At 31.0% G+C, this 21,470-nt stretch overlaps 1 protein-coding gene across 1 annotated transcript; it reads left to right on the top strand.

Moving 5' to 3' along the window:
- Positions 1 to 18,167: 18,167 nt before the first annotated feature.
- On the top strand, positions 18,168 to 19,685 carry LOC112695499 (transcription factor bHLH94). The gene is made up of 3 exons (XM_025747851.3): positions 18,168 to 18,770; positions 18,918 to 19,271; positions 19,360 to 19,685. The coding sequence occupies exons 1-3, from the start codon at positions 18,384 to 18,386 to the stop codon at positions 19,450 to 19,452; spliced, it is 834 nt and encodes a 277-aa protein (XP_025603636.1). The 5' UTR covers positions 18,168 to 18,383; the 3' UTR covers positions 19,453 to 19,685.
- Positions 19,686 to 21,470: the final 1,785 nt, after the last annotated feature.

Genomic DNA, 21,470 nt, shown 5'->3' with positions numbered 1-21,470 from the left:
CAACAAAATTTTTAACTCTTCTTAATTTCGAGTTTTCACTATATAATACAAGTGCTCCTGCTGAAAAGCTTAAAGCCAACAACCAAGATAGGCGTACTGCATGAAGGTACAGAGCAGTATTATTTTATTTTCTGAAGCAATTTTTGTTGGGTATGTTTGTTTGGATTTGGATTTTGGATGTGGATCTTCTTGATTTCCAAGTTAATAACTGTTGTCGACAAAGTCCAATACCTTTTCCTTCTATTCTCTTCCCAGAACAACAACAATTTCTGACTTTTCCTTACTTCACTTTCACGCTCTTCCACTGCCATTTCCCTTCACGCGCCATAAACTTGAGGCCCACAACTTCCTTTGCCCTACACGCGCCTTCTAATCTATTTTTATAACAAATTTTCTTAATTTAATCCCAATTATTGTGAACTTTTTCATGGGTGTATTAGGCTACTCTCACTCTTACTTACTTACACCCATCACACAAAAAGCTGAACCCTAGCTACTTGCATTGCTCATTCACATGCATGCTACCACTTTAATTTGCATTTCTTTTATTTTCTTTTCCTTTCCAATAATTGATGAATAATTTCCCTTAGATGGTTTTCACTGTGACCTACTATTGCAACTATGATAAATTATTCAACGATACCATGAAATTATTACTCATTGGATTTCACCAGCAGTAAAAATAGAAAAAAAATAATACATACTATAAATGTTTATGATATAAAAAATTTAAATATTATTTAGTAATTACTAATTTATATTTTAATTTTGTTTATTTAGTTATTATATTAGATTTTATATTAGTGACTTAGGGTTTTCTTTATTTAACATGATAAAAAATTATAAATACTTTTTAAATTATTGTAGTCGACATAAAAAAATTAGAAGAGTGCCAAAATATTTATTAATTTCGTGATAAAATTATAGTATAGACAAATGAGATTAAATAAGATTCTCTCTTATTATATAAAAAATTGAATAAAAAATTGAATGAGTCTTTTTAATTTAATTTCCAAATTATGGTCTAAATAAATTAAGTTAAAGAATTTATTTTTTATTATATAAAAAATTAAATAAAAATTAGAATAATTCTTTTTGTATTTAATTTTAATTTATTATTTTTTTATTTTTTTATTTTTTATTTTTTATTTTAATTCTTATTTTTTGTTTATCATTACTTCGTTTTTTCTTATCATTATACATACGTATATTTACACGCCTTACCAAACATACACTAGTGTTTTTTAAGGGTCTTATTATATATATTCATTCAAGTTACCACTTCAGTTTAATTTTAAATTTGTTAGGTGAAATATATTCGATTTGTTCCTTGAAGAGTTTAGTTGTCGTTATATTGTAACGAGAATATTCCTGCCTTGACTAATTAAATATATGTCTGTGTCTGTTACCAATAAATTAGAGAGGCGACACATGCGACGTTAGTTATATCAAAATATATCATGTCCTTATTTATTGAGTATAAATTTTTGGTTCTTTGTAAAATCAATATACAAATTCCAGAAAAGCTTTATTTTAATCCTGTGCTTGTTATGTGTATGCTGCACATATATTTTAATTTATTCAAACTTGGCAGCTGGTCGACCTAGCTATTTTAGATTATTGTGCTGAATTTGGCGTATTAAAAAGGGAACGATTACTATATACGGTGCATGGACACTCACGTGTAATTATTTTAGTTAATATTTTTATTTTAAAATACTATATTTTAATATAAATATGACAACTATTTGTTATATTTAATTTTTAAAAATAAAATTTTATTATTTTAATATATAAAATTTATGAATTGGTATATGCTAATTTTATATCGAATTAGTCTCTAATTTATTTTTCGGTCAGATTAAAATAGATTCGATCAATTTAGGTTTATTTAAATTTGATTCGGTTTGATCCACTACCAATAAACACCTTTAATTTAACTATTAAATATTTAAATCACAAAAATTTTACACTTTTTATTTTATTTTATCATTTACATTAGTTATTAAGTTCCAAAGTCTAATAATACATAGTGACATCCAAAATTTAAAGTGAATTATTCAATCACTTCATAAATTTACAAAAATATCATATTTAAACATTTAACTCATTTTGACAAAGATAAAAGCCAACAATCAATAGAAGTCTACACAAAAAATTCTAACAACAACTTCCATTCGTATCGCTTATATTAAGGTAGCGTTTGTTTTAAGGTACTAAAACGGAAACTGAAATTTAGTATTATATTTGTTGGTTTAGAGATTGGTATTAAAATTTTAATTTTTGTCTCTAAAATTTCAGTATTTTAGTACCTCCAAAAAGTAGAGAGACACGAGACTGAAATTTTTAAAAACAGAGACTGAAACTTTAATAACATTTTATATCTAAAATACCCTCATTTTAATTAATTAATTCCAACTTTACCTTTTGTACAAATTAAATTAGAGCTTCATTATTCTTATTTCAGTCTCTATCTCACTTTACACCAAATATAATACTAAAATTTATTTCAGTCTCTGTTTCTCAGTCTCAGTCTTTCTGTCTCTGTCTCTCTTCCAAACACTACCTAAAATACTATTATATTGCCAAAATGCTTGAAAAATAATAAGGGTGTATTATTTGGTTTTTTAATAATTTGATTTGAATAAAGTGACAATTATATTTTTAAAGATGTTAATTTTGGACTAATTAGTCTTAAAAAAGTATTAATTACGTCTTATATGTTTTTCTGTCAATGAATAGTGTAAAATAAAATAAATTTATTCATGTATTTTGTTATTTACAGTGGTATATGTCTCATTATTGTCACATGATATAAAAATGATTTAGTTTTGGACAGTAAAATATTTATTATCTTTTGAATTTTCATATACTTTTTATTAACTGCTCTCTATTTATTACAAATTCTCTCAAAATAAATAAAGTTTCGTTCCAAAAATTATTATTTATATAATTATTTTTTATAAATAAAAATGTCAAAATAATTAACAATATATATAAATATCACCGTTAAATTTTAATTGATAAATTAATAAAAAGATATTACCGTTAAATTTTAATTGATAAATTAATAAAAAGATATTATATCTCCACCGATTGTTATTTGAAAAGACTAAATTGATAGTTCTTTTAAGAATTAATGAATCTAAAATTAAAATTTTTATAAACCTAATTATCATTTTTCTCTTTAATTTCTTTACGCTTTGTTTGTTTAGATGAAAAATCGGGGGAATTTAATATGGACAAAAAGAATCAGAAGGAAAATGTGAAGTTTCACTTGTTTGGTTTTAAAAAAAAATATGAAAAAAATACAATAATAACAAAAAGTGAATGAGACTCACCAAAAACTTTTCTCCTCAACTAAGACGAGAAAACGGAAGGAAAATTCAATCCATTCCATCATTCCAAACCCTACCCTTCTCTTTTTTTCGAAGATTCTTCTTCAACCTGGGATTCAATCGTGCATGCTACCCGCTTCCAATACTATCAACCACTACAACTGTTACCAACGGTCCATTTCTCCACCACTGCTCAACCATTCTGGTCCCAGCGTCTTGCATCTACTAGTAAAATCTGGTAAATTTTTTATGTTACTCTTATTTCACCTTTCATTCTTTATTAGATTCATGGATCTGTGTGTTTGAGATTCAATTTTGCAGTATAAGAACAAAAATTACATTTTAATTTGATTTATTAGTTTGTTAATTTTTATGTATGTAAACTGTTTGATAAAATACTCCAGTAAAAAAATACAAACCTATTGATTCATAAGTTAATCAGAGTTGAAAGAATTGATGTGTATAGACTATATATAATTTTTTGATGTTGCTCTTATTTCACATTTGATGCTATATATTGATGGATCTGTGTTTGTGATTCAATTTTAAAGTATATGGACATAGATTATATTTTGGTTTGATTTATTACTTTGTTAATTTTTATGTATGTAAACTGTTTGATCAAATGCTCCAATAAAAAAATGCTGATTCATAGTTTGTTAACTTTCATGTTTATAAACTATTTGATAAAATGCTCCAATAAAAAATAGTAAAGTAAACTTGGTTTAGGTAAACTAATTGATTTCGCAGGACACACACAAATTATATGAATTAGGGAGCTAAGTTATTAAACTATAGAAATTAACAACTTATTTTCACGGTAAAGTAAACTTGGTCTACCACGTTTGTTCGCAAACTTGCTCCAAAATCTACACTTTTATAAATATTCAGCTATTTTATTTATTTATTTATACACAAAATTCATAAGTAATTCTCACATGAATAGGTGATGAAGATGATTAAAATAATTTTTTGATATAAAAAGTACAACTAAAAAAACGTTAAACAATTTTAAATATTTGATTAAATTAATTTATAATATAACATATAACAAATTAATTACTATCTTTATGTGAATAGTCTTTATCTATACAAAAAATTTCTTTTATAGTGTTTAATAATTTTCTTTTAAAATACTCTTTTCTATATATTCATAATTTTTTTATTTTTATATAAATTTAAATCCAAAACCACATTAACTCCTATTAGTTGCTTTCATTTTCTGTGTTTTTTATTTTGTTTTCTTTCGTATGTAGTTTATGTTTAAGTTTTCTCGAAAGGTATAAAAAATTGTTATCTTTCAATTAGTTGAGATTCTTTTATAATTAATTATATTCTTTGATTAGGAGGTCATATATATAAATACTACTTATTTAATTGCATTGTTTATACTTAACGTATGATGTTATATTTTTTTGTTTTTGTTGGTGCTGTAAATCTACGATATATACATTTAAAAGTACAAAGTGCTTATTAAATGGATAAGGCTGATCATGAAGAAAATTTTTTGGTCGCCAATATGAAAGACATCTTTAATTGTGATTTCCCACTAAATCTTTCCTTTAAGTTTGGGTCGATAATCAAAAAAATATGTTAATCCTTAAAACCTAAGAACATATATTAACAGTTTTGAGGGAGGATTGGAAAAGACGACAGAAATTATGCACAATAACACTGATATGTTACATCGTGCACATGTTATATTTATTGAGATTTATGTCTGTGCGGGTTGACAAATTCATCTCCCTTAAATTAGTTGGGCGAGAACAAATTCGAGCTACTTTAATGCAACAGTTAAGAGAAATGCATAGATGTCGTGACATCCTACGCATGGACCCTGATGCATTTCTTCAATTGTGTGAGAAATTAAGAGCAACATGTCAAATGAGAGATACAAAACATGTTATAGTAGAAGAGCAAGTTGCTAAGTTCTTGTATATAATAGCTCATAATGTGAAAACTAGAATCGTTTCTTTTTTCTACCACCGGTCTGGAGAAACTGTTAGCCGCCACTTCCATGCTGTGTTATGGATAATTATTTTTACTAGAAGATGAATTTTTTCGACAACCATCTGCATCCATTATTTCTCCGACGATCCTTCACAATCATAGATTTTATCCTTATTTTAAGGTATGGACATGTATAATTACATGAATAAATAATTTTGATTGATATATATATATATATATATATATATATATATATATAATTTTATGTTACTTTATTAATTAATGTACTATTATTTAGGATTGTATTGGAGCTATAGATGGAACATATTTTCGTGTCAAAGTACCTATAGCAGATCAACCCAAATTTCGAAGGAGAAAAGACTGGCCGACACAAAATATATTAGCTGCATGTGATTTTGATATGAAGTTCACTTATGTATTAACGGATTGAAAAAGAACAACATCTAACTCAAAAGTTCTTAAGAATGTATTATCGAGGGATGATAATCTTAAACTTCCACGAGGTTAACATGTACATAAAACTATATTGTCTCATTAGTAGGTAAGGATTAGTAGTTTGTGTGTTTATACTAAATTAACCATTTTAAATGACGGATTCTGTAAAAAAAAATTACCTTAGGGATGCTGGATTTATGTTGAAGCATGAATTAATTACCCTATATCGAGGTGTAAGGTATTACTTAAAAGAGCATGCAAGACGTGGCCCATAAAATGAAAAGAAATTATTTAATCTTCGTCATGCTTCATTGAAAAATGTTATTGAAAGGTCATTTGGAGTTTTGAAGAAAAGATTTGTAATAATCACAAGTTACACTGATCATGATTTTGAAACTATGACTGAAATTGTGCTAGCTTGTTGCATATTACATAACTTTTTAATGGGTGTAGATCCTAATCCACATCTCATAGCTCAAGTTGACCGAGAACTACAAGAAAATAATTTAGGAAAGGATGAAATAGTTCGACATGAACAAGATGAAGACTATAGGCGGGGAGCTATGTTAAGGAGTGAAATAGTTGCTTAAATGTAGGCTGACTATTAACTAGGGCTCTGATCACTCATTTAAAAAATTTTACAAATAAAGTTATTAGTTGTATTATGTGTGCGCTGAGCTGATATTATAACTTTGATTTGTTATTATTGAATTCATGTTACCTCTTGATGTGTTATTGTATTCTGTTCAATGATTTTGGTGTGCAATTATTGAATCAACTTGTCACATGTTGTACTTATGTAGTGTGTTGAATCTTTATTTGTTGAATAACTGATAAGATAGTTTACAAATAGTTTGATTTAAGATTATGAATGTTATTTCTATCCATTTATTTTGTAGATTGACAAGTGCTAATGGCAAAGAGAGCATCATGTCAAGGTGAGGCCACTAGTCGGGATACCCTAAGATAGACCGACGAAATGGATACAACCTTCATTGATGCTTTGATTGAAGAATGTCGCAAAAGAGATAGTGTGGATGGCACATTTACTACAATGGCATATGACAATATACTTTTACTTTTGAAATCTATTTATGGTAACCACCTCCACAAAGAGAATCTTAAAAATAGACTCAAGACTTTAAAGGATCATTTTGGAGTTTGTTATGATCATTTTCATGGGTTTAGTGAATTTTCTTGAAATCCAATTACAAAGATGTTTGAGGATGAAGCTGAAATTTGGAAAGAATTGATTAGGGTAAATTTTATGCATTTACTCTTTTTTTTTGTTTTAAATTTCACTAGTAAATATTGAAGAATTATTTCAATAATATATATTTAAATATAGACATACTCATAGTAAATATTCTTCTATTTGATTTAGGCAAAACCAAAAGTGAAAAAGTGGATGCGTACTCCAATCAAACACTATGATAAACTGTTTGAGATATATGGTACAGACAGGGCAACAGAAAAACATGCTAAAAGTGTCAAAAAAAAGTGAAAAGGTAGGAGAAGCATAAAGAAACAATTAACTTGAATGATGATGATAGTTTCTTAAATATAGAAGATGAGTGGAATAATGAGCTAATTACTCCTAATGCTACTAGTTTTATAATGGGTCATAGTCCTGAAATTGGTTTATCTAACTAATCAACTGGTTCTCAAAGAATATCATCAAGAGGTACTGACAAACCCCATTTTTAGGGTTTATCTTGTATTGATTTTAGGGGATTTTATCACCTTTCACCCACATTTATTCAATGAAATAGCATGGTTTTATAACTTCTCCCTTAATTGTGCTTAAGAGTGAAAACATGCTTTTTAGGACTTAAAATAGCTAAATCTAATTCTCCTTGATTCCATTAGATGCCTTGATATGTTTGTTAAGTGATTTCAGATTTAGGAGGCAAAGATTGGATCAAGGGAATGAAGAAAGAAAGCATGAAAAGTTGGAGAACTCATGAAGAAATGAAAGAACCGGAAAGCTGTCAACCCGACCTCTTCGCACTTAAACGACCATAACTTGAGCTACAGAGGTCCAAATGATGCGGTTCCAGTTGGGTTAGAAAGCTAACATCCGGGGCTTCGAAACGATATAAGATTTGCCATAGTTGCTACACGTATGGTGGCGCGCACGCGCAAAGTACGCGCACGCGCCGTTGGTGCACGTGATCACTTCATGCAAACTCGTGGCCGGCGAATTTACAAGCCTTGTGGGCCCAATCCAACTCATTTCTGATGCTATTTAACCCAAGGAGTGAAGAGGGAAACACATGTTAGTTACCGTTAGTCATAGTTTAGTTTTAGAAGTAGTTTCTAGAGAGAGAAGCTCTCACTTCTCTCTAGAATTAGGATTAGGATTAGGATTAGTTCTTAGATCTAGGTTTTAATCTTTGCTTTCTTCCACTTCTATCTCTCAATTCCTTGTTGCTACATTCATTCTTCTTTCATTCTTTTGTTGTAATTTCCTTTATGTTGTTCTTGTGTTTTGATGTAGATCTACTTTTGTTTCTTCTACTCTATTTCAATTCAATCAAGGTAATTCGTAATAAATGTGTTTCTTTTGATTGTTATTGTTAATTCATTTCAATAATTGTTGTTAGATTCTATTCTTGTTATCAATTCACTATGTTTTCCTTTTATGCCTTCCAAGTGTTTGATGAAATGCTTGGTTGGATTTTAGAGTAGAATTTTATACTCTTGGCTTGGAAAGGTAACTTAGGAACTCTTGAGTTACTAATGTCCAAGTAATTGATGATTGGGAGCCATTGACTCTAGTTCTCACTAATTGAATTAGTGGAGAGTTAGGACTTATGGACTAGGATTGATATAGCTCATTTGACTTTCCTTTACTACTAGTTAGAGGATGATTTAATGAGATTAATCCTTGCCAATTCTCATATTGTGGTTAGTGATTAGGATAGAGATCCTTGACCACCAACCCTTGCCAAGACCTTTTTAGCCATTAGTTTACTTTCTTGCCATTTATCTTTCATGTTTCTTATCCAAAACCCCAAAATAACTCATAACCAATAACAAGACACTTTATTGTAATTCCTAGGGAGAACGACCCTAGGTCCAATACTTCGGTTTATAAATTTTAGGGGTTTGTACTAGTGACAAACAACTTTTTGTATGAAAGGATTATTGTTGGTTTAGAGACTATACTTCGACGAGATTTTATTTGAGAAATTCTAAACCGTCAAAAATCCATTCGTCAAAATGGCGCCGTTGCCGGGGAGTTGCAATGGTGTTATGTTATTGGTTGTTGTATATATGTGAATAGTGTGAATATCTTGTTTTTTTTTTTGCTTTATTTGTTAGTTATAGAATTTTATTTCTCTTGTTTTCCATTATCTTTTGATTTTTGTTCTCTCCTTCCATTATGAATTCTCATTTTGGCTATGAGTGTGATTACAACTATGTTGTAGGAAGTGGAGATTACAATGGAGATGTGTATCAAGGATGGGACACTCAAAGGTGGGAGGAGCCATATGCATATGATCAATCCTCATGGCAACAACCTCCACCAATGCACTATGAAGAAGAGCCATTCTATGATGCATATCAATCCAATGGCTATGGTGAATCTCCTTGTGACTTTCAAGAACCACCACCATATGCCTATGATCCATACCCTCAACATAATTCTCAACCATACTCACAAGCCCCTTCTTACCAACCACCTTCATATGACCCTAATCCATATCCACCATTCCAACAACCATATGAGCCATATGAACCACATATAGAGCCACCACAATTCCAACATCAACATTTTCAAGAGCCACCTCCTCCATATTATTACCAAGATGAACCACCTCCAACATATGAAAATTTCCAACCACAAGATGAATACTACTTTCCACCACAACCTCCCATGGAAGAATACTTATGTCCTTCAATCCAAGAGCCCTATGATCCTACTCATGATATCCAAGAGGAACAAGAGTCAAGGGATCGTCTCAAGGAAGCATTGGATCAATTTCAAGTAACCATGGAGTGTGTTGTGCAACAAGTGGAAAGGGTAGAAAATATTGAACCACCACAACTCTACCAAGAAGAACCATCTTCCTACTATGAACCCTTCCCCCAAAATGATGAACCCTTCCACCCATCCCAACCTCTAATGGATGAAACCCTTGGTGTTCTTGTTCAAGGGCAAGAAGAGATGAAAAGGGATGTGCAAAATTTCATGGCCGCCTTGGATGCGGTAACAAATCAATTAGCCTCCCAAACCTTGAACACTCAAGGAACTCCCATGGCTCAAGAAGAGCATAGCATGAAGGAGAGATTGGAAATTCCGGTGGGAAATGAGGGAAGTTGCTTTGTATTGGAACAATTGGAGGAAGCTTTAATTGTTGAAGACAAGGAAGAAGTGGTAGAAGACTTAGGAGATGTGGAGCCTCCATGGGAACATAGAGTTGAAGAAAACCCCTCCAAAATGATTGAAATTGATGCTAGGGAGGAAAGTGCACACCTTCCAAGGCATACTTCATATGAAGACTTGGATGGGATAGAGCAAGGATTGAGTTCCCTTGGAGATGAAGATCAAGCATCAAGTCTTAGTGGTGAAGAATCCTTTGAGCATGAAGAACCTTCTCCGGTTGGATTTGAAAGCATTAAGGAGGTAAATTTCTCTCACCCTCCCTATTATGATTTGAGTAAAGGAAAAGGTTTAGATAAAATTGTTGAACAAAGGATTGAGATTAAGAGATCTTGTGAAGAGGTGGAAGTCCCTAGAAATAGAAGAACGAGGGTTGGTTATGCTTTGTCAAGATCTTTGGAAGCATCTTTGCCTAGGTTACCATCTACACCTTCATTTGAGTGGGTGAAATTCATTTCTATTAGTTTTATTATCCCACTTGAATATGGTTTGCTTGAAACGGATGGCCAACTTAGGGAAGTTTGTGGGATGAAGCGTAAGCGGAAAAAGTTTTGTGGTGGGCGTTGCAAATCAAGGCTCATTATGGTTGATGCATCAAACATGAGATATAAAGGTTGGAGTAGTGCTCAAATAGATGGGTCTAGGAGGATTGTTGGGCACTTCATAGAGGATTCTTCTTGTTTACCACCCGGATGGACTAATAATGATGATCAACTTCAAGACGGGTGTGAAAACAAAGTGTGGGACCCCGGATCACAAGAAGAGGATCAACTTTGGGAGCCCCAAACTTGTGAAGAACTCCATCAACACTTGGCTCAATCCATAAAGAATCTTGGGCCACAATGGAGAACCAAGCATTGGTGGGAGTTCCAAGATGAGTACAATCACAAGCCACCTTGAGAAGAGCTCCCCATAAGTCCAACTTAAGGACTTAAACTAAAAGTGCTAGGTGGGAGACACCCCACCATGGTAAACTCTTTCCATCCTCTTTTAGTTTTGTTTAATAAGTGATTTGAGTTGCCATTGTAGGTAGATTTTCATTTCATATTGATTTGTTGGTAAAGATTGGTTGTTAGTATGTTGTATTCATTAGTAGTAGATGAATAAATCCTAAAATCAAATTGCATTTATGTGGATTGTTTGATATGTGATTGAATAAAGAAGAGTTTTGGACATTATAGGGAGCTCTTGGGCATTTTTTTCTGCTTTTTGGGCAAAAAAAAAAAAAAAAAGAGAGGCCATCGGCGCGTAAGCACGCTGTGCGCGCGCGCGCACATTGCACTTCTGCAACTTCTGGTACAAAAACCAGAGAGTTGTGCGCGCGTTGTGCCAGCATTGTGCTGGGAGCCCAACCTCATCCACGCGTAAGCGCGCTGTGCGCGCGCGCGCGGATCGTCCTAACCTCATCCACGCGTAAGCGCGCTGTGCGCGCACGCGCGGATTGTCCCTGCTGCATCCACGCGTAAGCGCGCTGTGCGCGCGCGCGCGGATTTGCACCCTGCTTTTCTCTCTCCTCCTTTCTCCTTCTTTCCTCTTCTCTTCTTCTTTCTTTCTCATTTTTTTCTTCTTCCTCTCTTGAAAGATTTTTTTTTCTTTTCTCTTTTAATATAAAAAAAAAATTTAATAAAAAAAAAGAAAAAGAAAAAAATATAATAATAATAAATAAATAACTAAATAAAATACTAAAAAAAAATAAAAAAATTAAAAATATAAAAAAAAAAATTTCTCTTCTTCCATTTTCTTTTGTCTATTACATTTGCATACTTTTATTCTTTGCATTTTAATTTTGTTTCTATAATTGGTTCTCATTTTATTTTCTAAATTTCTCATTTTAATAATAGTGTTGAACTCTCTCACTCAATTGTTGAGAATTTCTTGCATTTGTTTTGGTGCTTCATGACTTGTTACATTAATTGTAATATTTGTCAACACACAAGATTAGTGCTTTATTCCTTCCTAATTCATTACCCTTTGTTTTTTTTCTTGTACCGCTTCATCATTGAGTTAGGATGGAATTAAATGCTTTCATGCGTATCACTAATCTTGTTTGTGTCAATTCTTATTTGATCTTGATGCTCAATATCCTCTTCATGCTTTAACTTTACTCTTGCATCAAGTATCATTGATATGCCATTTTCTCTTATAGTTTCCTCCTCTACATGTTGTAGTTACCATGTAGTAGAGAACAATACCTTTATTTGGCATTAGCCCCCGCCTATGTTCTATTTGCTGTGATATCTTTGTTACAGGCTTAACTTTCTTTCTTTTTCTTTCCTTTTAGGTTGGCCACCAAGAGAGGAGAAAGGAAAAGCTTTTAAATGGGGCGACACACAAGTCATCCGCACAACCTTTTGAAGGAGCTCATCAATTGTAGCAACCCGTCCACCTTGCTCTCCTTTGCATGCACCGAGGACGGTGCAATCTTCAAGTGTGGGGAGGTCGTCGACCGATCTCCATGGGTAACAATTTCCTTTTCAACACCAATGTTAGTTAGTTGTTGCATTTGCATGATAGGTTGCATGTTAGTTAGAATTTGTACATATTTTACTACCTTCTTCTTATTAGGACTACTTGGTTAGAGTGATGATTTCTTTCCCAAGAAACCGTTTTAGGGCAACCTACCAATTTGAAAAATTTTTGTTGAACTTGCTTGAAAGAATGTATTTTGGAACATGGTTTTTGAGCTAAGAACACACAAGCATGTGAGCTTTGAGCCTAATGATGTGGTTACATCTTATAACCACTTATTTTCCTTCTTGTGTGCATTATTCTCTTTCTATGAATGTAATCTTTGATTTGTTTGATTCTTTATGTCCATTATTTTGTGTATTCATGCATTTATATGATTGAGGCCATCATTTCATTAGCTCACTTACCCAAAAAGCCTTACCTTTTATCTTCCATTGTTAGCCAATTTGAGCCTACGATTAACCCACTTGTTCTTAATTTTAGCACATTACAAGCCTTAAAGCGAAAAACAATAAATGTCCTTATTTGGATCTTTGATTAGCTTAGGCTAGTGTGTGTGAGTATCATTCAAGTGTGGGAACCTTGGGACATTGGGTGAATAAAAGAGTAGTTTTGTATTATTATTGAAAATATTGGAAATTGGGTACATACTCATGTATTGATCAAATGTAAAACCTTATGCATTGAGGCTCTTGTATATAGAAAGAAAAAAATGAGAAAAACAAAAGAAAAAAAAAGAGAAAAAAATAATATGGAAAAGAAAAAGAAAAAAAATAGAAAAATAAAAGAAAAAGAAAAAGCAATAAAAGGGGACAAAATGCCCCAAATCAAAGTATAGTCCAATAAAATCAATGCATAGGTGTTGTGAAATTAGAAAGGAATACATGAGTATGTGAAAAAGTGAGGAATGGGTAGTTAGATTAGAACTTAATTGTATAGGATGTCATAGGTTAGGTGGGAAGTTTAAGCTTATCAAAGATTCAAATTCCAAGCTCACTTAACCAAATATGCATCCTACCTTGACCCTAGCCCCATTACAACCGATGAAAAGACCTCATGATATATGTATGCATGCATGAAATATTTGTTGATTGTTAGAAGAAAAACAAATCTTAGAAAGCATGATTAGGAGAAAATTGAGAGAATCGACCCTAAACACTTGAGCGAATAGAGTGCAAACACTACCGGTGAGGGTTTGATGCTCAATTACATGTTTCCACCTATGATCATCTCTTTTCATGCAAGTTTGTAAAAATATTTAATAACTCAATTCAATTGTGGATTAGACTTGCTAGTCCTTAGCCCTTGTGCATATATGCTTCTTGGAAATTGATTTATTTTGACCAAGCAATTGCATTCATTTAGATAGTTGCATATAGGTAGATTGCATTTAGTTAGTTTCCATTGAATAAATGCCATCCCTTACTTCATTCTTGGTTTAAGCATGAAGACATGCTTGGTTTAAGTGTGGGGAGGTTGACAAACCCCATTTTTAGGATTTATCTTGTATTGATTTTAGGGGATTTTATCACCTTTCACCCACATTTATTCAATGAAATAGCATGGTTTTATAACTTCTCCCTTAATTGTGCTTAAGAGTGAAAACATGCTTTTTAGGACTTAAAATAGCTAAATCTAATTCTCCTTGATTCCATTAGATGCCTTGATATGTTTGTTAAGTGATTTCAGATTTAGGAGGCAAAGATTGGATCAAGGGAATGAAGAAAGAAAGCATGAAAAGTTGGAGAACTCATGAAGAAATGAAAGAACCGGAAAGCTGTCAACCCGACCTCTTCGCACTTAAACGACCATAACTTGAGCTACAGAGGTCCAAATGATGCGGTTCCAGTTGGGTTAGAAAGCTAACATCCGGGGCTTCGAAACGATATAAGATTTGCCATAGTTGCTACACGTATGGTGGCGCGCACGCGCAAAGTACGCGCACGCGCCGTTGGTGCACGTGATCACTTCATGCAAACTCGTGGCCGGCGAATTTACAAGCCTTGTGGGCCCAATCCAACTCATTTCTGATGCTATTTAACCCAAGGAGTGAAGAGGGAAACACATGTTAGTTACCGTTAGTCATAGTTTAGTTTTAGAAGTAGTTTCTAGAGAGAGAAGCTCTCACTTCTCTCTAGAATTAGGATTAGGATTAGGATTAGTTCTTAGATCTAGGTTTTAATCTTTGCTTTCTTCCACTTCTATCTCTCAATTCCTTGTTGCTACATTCATTCTTCTTTCATTCTTTTGTTGTAATTTCCTTTATGTTGTTCTTGTGTTTTGATGTAGATCTACTTTTGTTTCTTCTACTCTATTTCAATTCAATCAAGGTAATTCGTAATAAATGTGTTTCTTTTGATTGTTATTGTTAATTCATTTCAATAATTGTTGTTAGATTCTATTCTTGTTATCAATTCACTATGTTTTCCTTTTATGCCTTCCAAGTGTTTGATGAAATGCTTGGTTGGATTTTAGAGTAGAATTTTATACTCTTGGCTTGGAAAGGTAACTTAGGAACTCTTGAGTTACTAATGTCCAAGTAATTGATGATTGGGAGCCATTGACTCTAGTTCTCACTAATTGAATTAGTGGAGAGTTAGGACTTATGGACTAGGATTGATATAGCTCATTTGACTTTCCTTTACTACTAGTTAGAGGATGATTTAATGAGATTAATCCTTGCCAATTCTCATATTGTGGTTAGTGATTAGGATAGAGATCCTTGACCACCAACCCTTGCCAAGACCTTTTTAGCCATTAGTTTACTTTCTTGCCATTTATCTTTCATGTTTCTTATCCAAAACCCCAAAATAACTCATAACCAATAACAAGACACTTTATTGTAATTCCTAGGGAGAACGACCCTAGGTCCAATACTTCGGTTTATAAATTTTAGGGGTTTGTACTAGTGACAAACAACTTTTTGTATGAAAGGATTATTGTTGGTTTAGAGACTATACTTCGACGAGATTTTATTTGAGAAATTCTAAACCGTCAAAAATCCATTCGTCAGGTACCAAATGCAAAACAACCATGAGTGATAAATTATAGTCAGAAATAAAAAGAATGAGTCAAGGCATTCAAGCATTGACTGAGATAATGAAAGATGGGAATCATTTTTATGAGAGATCAATTAATATTGCTAAAAAGTAAGTGTTAACAGCTGAAGAACAAGTGCAGGTAGCTAAAAAACATGTTCAAGTTGCTAAACAACAAGTGTGAATAGTTGAAAGGGGTCTTGTGATTCTTGAGTAAAGTAGGCCTCGAATTTACTCTAAAAATGACGTGTGGACAGAGATAGAAAATTTAGGTGTGATGCCAGAATTGCGCATGAGGTGTTACTGCTTTTGATGCAGAGAAGATAGAGTTAAGAGAGAATTTTTTGGTGTTCCAGCTGACGTACGTCTTGCCACATTATATGAATTGATGAAAGAAGCAAGAGTACTCTAGGAACAATAGTCTTAGTAATGTGGCTAATATTTTGAGACTCAGCACAAATATAACTTTAAGATCAACAAAAATATTAGTATCTTTATATTTTGTGGGTAACATATCTATGACTTAATTAAGGCTTATAATGATAATACCTTATGTCTTTTTTTTTTTGTGACTTTCATAACTATAAGTATTATTAATTATGCTATTAGTAATGAGTTAGTCAAAGAAGTCTATGCTATTAGTAATGACTTAATCAAAGAGGTCTTAGTATTAAATTTGTTAGTTTCATATATAAATTTTATTTTTAGCTGACCTTAGCGTGTTACCATGTAAGACTTCTTTGATATGTATTTGTAAATGTAATATAAGACATAATATATTAATCAAATGATATAATGTGATCGATTAGCCTCTTTAAAACGATGTACATGTAATTATTGATTTAGATATTTCTTTTTTTAAAATTATCTTCAGTTTATATATTGAAATGATCAGTAAACAAAAATAAAATTTATATCTAAATAATCACTCTAATTTTATTATTATTATTATTATTATTATTATATTCCTAATTTGTTATATTATAAATATAATTAAATTTTGTTGTTATTATTTAATGATATTTATAAATATTTACATAATTATATACATAATAACATTATTATATAATATGAAAATAATATTATCATTACATAATTTAATTTGTTTTTTCTCTCTATTTTTCTTTCTAAACAAATAATATAAATTATTTATCTTTTAATATATTTTTATTTTATTTTATTTTATCCAAATACACCTCTAAAAATTAAATTTTACTTCAATTTTTTTTTCTATTCTTTTTCACTTGATTTCTCTCGTTTCTATTTCTTTCCACCCCAAACAAAGCTTAATGAAGGGTTTTCCTACTTAGGAATTGATTAAAGACAGTTCCAGTAATTGGAAACAAACACTTCCCACGATGAGAACTTGAGAAGCGTGACGACTGCACTCTCGTAGGGTCCTAGCAACCAGATCATCAGCTTCGTACCTGTATAGATTTTCATTTATTTTATTTCTCCGAATATAAAATATTATATCTAAATGAAATTTTATAATTAGTTTATTGCACAATTTTTATTTTTTGGAGACTATAAAACTTAAAGAATACTTATGTAATTTTAGCGTATATTTAATGTTAAATATATGATTATTTAATATATTAAAAATGTACAAAACAAACTCATTATACAAAATACAATAATATATGGGTGGAAATAATTTATCTCCTAATTTCATAAAAAAACCAGAACAATTACCTCTTCATCTTTTTTATAGCAATTGGGTGTTGCACCAGAATACCAGATAACCAGAGTCAATGAACAAAATATTTTTATATTAATAATATAATAAATAAGATCGTTAAAATAAATTAAATTTATTAGATTAATTTGTTTATTTATTTAAATAGATGAATTTTATCTTTAAAATTAAATCTGTTTAAATTTTGGATTAAATAAATTGAATTTGATTAATCTGAAAAATAACGAATTAAACAAGCTAATTCAAAAACTAAACGAGTAGCCTGTTTTTTTATATATAATAATAACCCGTTTGACCACCTTAATAATAAATATTTACTATGCATGTATGTATATATGTATGTATGTACATACGTACGTACAGTTAAGTTGCCTTGCCTACAATATATAGTCTACTACTCTCACTAAATTTTCACACACTGATAAGTTTAAAGTGTGAAATTAAAATATTATGTTTATGTTGCATGTATAGAGACAAATTCATTCGTTCCAAAAATTTAAATTAATAAAAAAATAATATTAATTATTAAATTTTTTTAGATTTATTTAATTTTTTATAAATACTTTTTTATTATTTATTTATCTTATGCTTTTGAATTTACTAAATATTAAATTTTAAACCTTTTAAATATAGGACTATAATATTATGTCATTAGACTATTTATTTTAAAAATTTAAACTAATAAAAAAAATGATATTAATAAATTATATCTCTAATAAATAAATATAAATAAAGACTTAGATATAATTATCTTTACATTAAATTAATAATTAAAAATAATTAGATAATTCCTTATTGAAACTAACCATTTGTGTATAAAAATGAGATTGATTGTATAGATATATAAAAATAAAATGGTAATATTTCACGTGCAGAGGCACTGTCCATATATTTGAAATCCCTTTATAACATGAAAAAGGCAGTCGAATCCAAGAGATAGAAGAGAAGAGAATAGTATTAGTACCCAATCAATCTTCTTCTTCTTCTAATTATTATATATAATAATAATAATAAGAAAGAAGAAGAAGAAGAATAACATACACATGTGCTTGCCTGAGTCAGAGAGAGACATGGCTCTGGAAGCTGTGTTGTATACTAATAACAACATTCAACAACCACTCCCTTCTTCTTCTTATGCAATCAACGACACCAACAAGGACTTGGACTTTTTCAACTTCAACAATGATACTGGCCTACACTATTTACTGTCACCGCCACCACCGCCGCCGGAAGAAACAGAAACAACCATGGATACCACATCAACTTGTTCTGAGCGTCCCAAGAGAAGGAGAGGAAAGACAAGAAAGAACAAGGAGGAGATCGAGAACCAAAGAATGACTCACATTGCCGTCGAACGTAACCGACGGAAGCAAATGAATGATTACCTCTCTCTCCTTCGCAATCTCATGCCAGATTCTTACGTTCAAAGGGTATGTATAGGTATAAATTAAATACCACTTAAACAATACGTATATTTATATACAAATACACAATGACTGATTCAGTACTTGATTTTTCGTATTTTTGAATTAACAGTTACTTTATTAATCCGATCTGATCCGATCCGATCTGTGCAGGGCGATCAAGCGTCCATAATAGGGGGTGCTATTAACTATGTGAAGGTGCTTGAGCAGAAACTGCAGTTTCTTGCTGCTACTACTAGCGATGAAGATGGAGGATCTGATCATACAAATAACAAAATTGGAACCATGCCTTTTTCCGAGTTCTTCGGCTTCCCACAAGTGACAGGGAATGCTGATATTGAAGTAACAATGGTGGAAAGCCATGCAAATCTGAAAATAAGGTCAAAGAAAAAGCCCAAGCAGCTCTTAAAGATGGTGTCTAATTTGCAAGCCATGCGTCTCACAATCTTGCATCTTAATGTCACCACCACTAACAATGATATTGTCCTCTATTCTCTCAGCGTTAAGGTTTCATTTCTTCTTTCTTTAATTACTTCATTAATTTAATTTCATTTACTAACTACTTCAAATTAATTGTTTGATTTTTTTGGTGAAGGTGGAAGACGATTGCAAGTTGGGATCAGTGGATGAGATAGCCACGGCTGTGTGTCAAATGATGGAAAACATTCAACATGAGTCTGTTGAATAATTAGGGATATTTATTTAATTTGAACTACTAATCAGCATTGCTTATTTTTTTCAATCAAGACCTTAATTATTAGTGATGGTGATTATGATATTTCATTTTTCTTTGGCTATGTGGCTACTTTAATTTATTCTAGGTTTCAAGTTGTACCAAATTATTATTACCTACCTATATGTATGTTAATACACTGATTAGTGCCTAACTATGTGGGAACCTTGGACAAGTTTTTTGGTTTAGTCCTTCTTCTTAAGTATATATATATATAGAGGTATAAAAATGATTTTTTGGTATTTTTTTAATATAAAAAATAATTTTTTATGTTAAAATAAAATATGTATAAGGGATCATACACAAAATTAATACGTATAACATTACAATCTGTGCCTTCTCTTTTTCTTGGGGAATGGGAAGAGAAGCTAGGATTTTACTATAATAATAATAATAATAATAATAATAATAATAATAATAATAATAATAATAATAATAATAATAAGTGCTGAGTCAATTGTGGGTTGCTTGCTTTATGAGTGGTAGGCCATGGTATGAATCTCCACCACATGCCCCAATTGAGCATAATCTCGTCATGTAACTCTCCATGAAAATGATGCCTTAACTTAATATTTGTTTTGCAATAATAACATTATTTTCATGTACCCTTTAGTCCTTTTCTTTTATTTCTCTCATCTCTTGTCCTTTTCTTGTTTATTTCACTACTTTTAATTTCTCATGCATTCACACTTGTAAATATCTATATAATGCAAATCAATTATTAACAATAAATTAATGAATGAATGAGTATAGTTTTGCACTGTTGTTAGATTCTGAAGAGAAGGAATTGAAAGGTGGTAGACTTGCAGTGAAAGGTCAAAGAAAAGGAGACCTAATATGTATAGATGTTGAAGGAGGAAAGCACACAGTTTTAGAACCAAGAGAAAATATCATGCTCCTTCTTTATCATCATTATCAAAGAGGACTAAGCAGTGTTAGAATCCAGAAATCTACACCTACTAATATACTGTCAATAATAGTAATAGTAATTAAAAGTAATTGAAAAGGGCAAATGATTAGAGCCATTGAAAAAAGTGAAAATAATGGTCCTCTCATCAAATTGTACGGCGTTCAATTCAAAGCTTAATACCTTGGTAAAAGAAACAGAATAATAATGCTGAGTATTAATGTCACTTTTTCAGAATATTAATGTGAAAACACGACAAGAAAAATTGAGATTTTAAGTAAAATGTAAAAAGTAAATTAAGTATGTAAATAATTAAATTATAAAATTATCAGATTTAATAAAAAATTTATGAAATCAATTAATTCATTTAAAGTTATAATATTAAAAAAATTTAAAATTAAATTGAAATACTAGCTATTGTCCACCTCACCCATACAAAAAAAAATTGGATTGTGGTGGGGTCAACATTATCTAGTTCAAGAGCAGAATGAAAATAAACGATAAAGATTATTAGTGATGTAGCAATTTTAAACTATTCACAAAAGTGAGAAGACCTGCTTTTATGATGGTTAAATTTTCCTTTTGAGAGAGCAATAAGAAATTTAATTTGTATAGTGTAAAACGCTTCCATTCGTTAATTAATCCATTGATTCTGTGCTCAAAACTTTTTGTATGCATTATTAAATGGAGATTTTGAGTTAGCATATGATTCACAATTTTGAAACTTTATTTTTTATATATATATACACAAGCATAACACGGTAAAAGATAAGATGAAGCTAAGATTGTGTGGTTTAAAACATGTTGTATGTGCAGTGCAGATTTTACTGTCTTTGGTTGCAATATTTTTATATGTTAGGTTATGGTAGGTGGTCGTGTCTTCCAATTCCATTTTATAATGTCAGATTCTACATGAATCATCGTATAGTAGCAACTAGCTACAGATAGGGAAGGCTCTTAGAAAACAAAAGGAGATTGGAATTGAGAGCCACACTAAAATAAGTTTTTATATTGTGTTTATGTGTTTAATATAAAATATATTAGATTAATGAGTTATGTTTTAATA

The sequence above is a fragment of the Arachis hypogaea genome, chromosome 6 (genome assembly GCF_003086295.3).
Source record: "Arachis hypogaea cultivar Tifrunner chromosome 6, arahy.Tifrunner.gnm2.J5K5, whole genome shotgun sequence".
NCBI classification, from domain to species: Eukaryota; Viridiplantae; Streptophyta; class Magnoliopsida; order Fabales; family Fabaceae; genus Arachis; species Arachis hypogaea.
This window is presented reverse-complemented; position numbering and strand designations above follow the sequence as displayed.

Coding starts and splice junctions, on each gene's coding strand:
- LOC112695499 (XM_025747851.3), top strand. CDS start 18,384: ATGTGCTTGCCTGAGTCAGAGAGAGACATGGCTCTGGAAGCTGTGTTG. Junction 18,771..18,917: donor CAGATTCTTACGTTCAAAGG/GTATGTATAGGT, acceptor CGATCTGTGCAG/GGCGATCAAGCGTCCATAAT. Junction 19,272..19,359: donor TCTATTCTCTCAGCGTTAAG/GTTTCATTTCTT, acceptor TTTTTGGTGAAG/GTGGAAGACGATTGCAAGTT.